General features: G+C 55.2%; 2 protein-coding genes across 2 annotated transcripts; both read left to right on the top strand.

Moving 5' to 3' along the window:
- The first annotated feature begins 407 nt into the window (after positions 1-407).
- On the top strand, positions 408-1,702 carry LOC127317662 (protein EXORDIUM-like 2). Its single transcript, XM_051348252.2, has one exon. It carries the CDS (start codon positions 459-461, stop codon positions 1,401-1,403), a length of 945 nt encoding a protein of 314 aa, XP_051204212.1. The 5' UTR covers positions 408-458; the 3' UTR covers positions 1,404-1,702.
- A 492-nt stretch (positions 1,703-2,194) lies between these two features.
- On the top strand, positions 2,195-2,573 carry LOC127317664 (protein EXORDIUM-like 2). Its single transcript, XM_051348254.1, has one exon. The coding sequence runs from the start codon at positions 2,195-2,197 to the stop codon at positions 2,465-2,467; it is 273 nt and encodes a 90-aa protein (XP_051204214.1). The 3' UTR covers positions 2,468-2,573.
- Positions 2,574-2,877: the final 304 nt, after the last annotated feature.

Genomic DNA, 2,877 nt, shown 5'->3' with positions numbered 1-2,877 from the left:
AAAAGAGGTTTTCGAGCTTAATCCATCTTTGAACGCCCATAAAGTATTTCCAATGAACCAATCGGCCGGACTTGCATCCCGGTCACAACTCACAACACAGGACCCTCTCGCACAGCTTGCGTTCAGCAGCCAGCCATGAAAATTGTTGCGACCACGTTGTGAACCAAGTGGCACAGACATTCTTCCAATCCATCTCCAATGTCTCTCTGCAACGTACGACGACTCGAATCCAAAACCGCGGAGCGTGATGCATGCACACGCGCGACATGGCTTTCTTTAACTCCTTTGACGCGCCAAACCATCACACCACCTCCATCACGTCGTCGTCTTTACCACCCATACGCTCCCGAGCTAGCTATTTAAGCCCCCGGCGAACGTGATCGACGAACGTACCAAACATACACAAGCTGAACGCACATCGATCACAGCTAGCTCGTTGATCTCTCTCGCCAATCGCCATGGATGAGTCCAGGAGGGCGTCGTTCCTGCCACTTCTCTGCCTCTTCTTCCTCCTCCTCGCCGCCGCGGCGCCGGGGTGCGCGGCGTACAACCCGCGCATGCTGTTCCTGGTGAAGCCCGACCCGATCGTGCTCCAGGACCACCACGGCTCGCTGCTCACGGGGAACCTCACCGTCAACATCCTCTACTACGGTCGCTTCGCCCCTGCGCAGCGCGCCATCGTCGCCGACTTCGTCCGCTCGGTCTCTGCGCCGACGACCCGTGCCGCGCAGGCCGGCCCGTCCGTGGCGTCCTGGTGGCGCGTCACCTCGCTGTACCGCGGCGGGGGCGCGCGCCTCCGGCTCGGCCGGCAGCTCCTCGACGAGCGCATGTCGCTCGGCCGGTCCCTCTCGCTGGAGAACGTCACAGCACTGGCGAAGGCCGCGGGGCACCACCGCGGCGCCATCACGGCCGTGCTCACGGCGCCCGACGTCCTCGTGGACCCCTTCTGCATGTTCCGGTGCGGCGTCCACGACCACGCTAGCGCCGGCGCGCACGGCAGGGCGCGGTACACCTACCTGTGGGCGGGCAACCCGGCCAAGCAGTGCCCAGGCCAGTGCGCGTGGCCGTTCGCGAGGCCCGTCTACGGGCCACCGATGCCGCCGCTCGTGTCGCCGAGCGGCGACGTCGGCATGGATGGCGTGGTGATCAGCCTCGCCGCGCTGCTCGCTGGCACGGTGACCAACCCCTACGGGGAGGGGTACTACCAGGGCGACTTGGGCATGGAGGCCGCGACGGCGTGCACCGGCATCTTCGGCAGCGGCGCTTACCCCGGCTACCCGGGGACGCTACTCAAAGATCCTGCCACCGGCGCGAGCTACAACGCCGTCGGACTGGGCGGCAGGAAGTACCTGCTCCCGGCGCTGTGGGACCCGACGACGTCCAAGTGCAGGACGCTTGTGTAAGCGTTGTGTGCGAGGCACGACGCGCGTGAGACCGAGGATGCAAAACGGATGCTCTAGCACTCCAGATGCATGAGATCACGAAGAAAAATAAATGACTCGTTTATTAATTTCCTGCTCCGAGTAGTACTATTTCACTTCGTTTTGCATGTACTTGTCTCGTTTGATTAATTTGCTCTTTGGGCAGGAGAGGTTGTATTGTACTCTATGAGTTTCATGCATCGTAGGATGCCAATGTTAATGGTTTTTGCATGCATGTTCTATTACGTGCGTGCTTGTGGAAATATTGGATGCTTTTGGCTTTTCGACTCCATGCACCTTGTGTTAGTGCTGTTGTTTTCTAAGGGGTGGCGATTAGAAAACTGAAGTGCAAAACAGAGCAAGGCTGTTGTTTGACTTGTTTCATAATGCAAAATATGGAGTGCTAAAAACATTTCTACCGAACTGCGTCATGTTCCATTTTTTTCTGGGTATAAATTATGAGATCTATACAAAACAAGAAATTAACCCCTTCTTGCCAAAATCCTTGCTAAAATGTAGTGCATATAAGATTTTTGGAAAGTCAAATAGTGTTAAGTATGACCAAGTACGTAGTATAATGTAGAGAAAATTCTTTATTTGACATTAGTTTAAAATCTGGTTCCCTATTTGACACTGGAAAAATATTTCTTCCCTATTTGACATGTAAACTTTATTTTCTTCCCTATATGACACTCCCGTCAAATCTGTTAACTATTGCCGTTATCTTTGTTTCCCTTGGACTATTATACCCCTGCCTTAATAGATACAGTAGCATGGACGGCGTGGTCATCACCCTCGCCGCGCTGCTCGCTGGCACGGTGACCAACCCCTACGGGGACGGGTACTACCAGGGTGACTTGGGCATGGAGGCCGTGACGGCGTGCACCAGCATCTTCGGCAGCGGCGCTTACCCCGGCTACCCGGGGACGCTACTCAAGGATCCTGCCACCGGCGCGAGCTACAACGCCGTCGGGCTGGGCTGGAGGAAGTACCTACTCCCGGCGCTGTGGGACCCGACGACGTCCAAGTGCAGGACGCTTGTGTAGGTGCTGTGAGCCCGTGACGACGCGCGTGAGACCAAGGAGGCAAAACGGATGCTATGTAGCACTCTAGATGCATGACATCGCGAAGAAAAATAAATTACTCGTTTATTAATTTTTCTATTCCTTGTACTTGTCTCGTTTGATCCATACTTAACGTTACGGATCAAACGATACAATTACATGCAAAACAAAGTGAAATAGTACTACTCGCATTGTGGCTAGTCTTAATGTTGGTGGCATGCTGATCTAGAGTGAGGCGCCTCCATTTTTTAACAGTGGCAGGCGACGTTTGGCGGAGGTGCTCTTGCTAGTGCTTGTTGATTGGCCTGCCTTTAGACCGGGTAGGCGACCTCTTCTTCCCGACACTTTCCCCTCCCCGTCTCTCTCGAAACTCCTTCCTCTGGTAGCCTCCT

This window comes from Lolium perenne, chromosome 7 (assembly GCF_019359855.2).
Source record: "Lolium perenne isolate Kyuss_39 chromosome 7, Kyuss_2.0, whole genome shotgun sequence".
Classification (NCBI taxonomy): Eukaryota; Viridiplantae; Streptophyta; class Magnoliopsida; order Poales; family Poaceae; genus Lolium; species Lolium perenne.
Note: the sequence above shows the minus strand (reverse complement) of the source record. Positions and strands in the feature narration are given on the sequence as shown.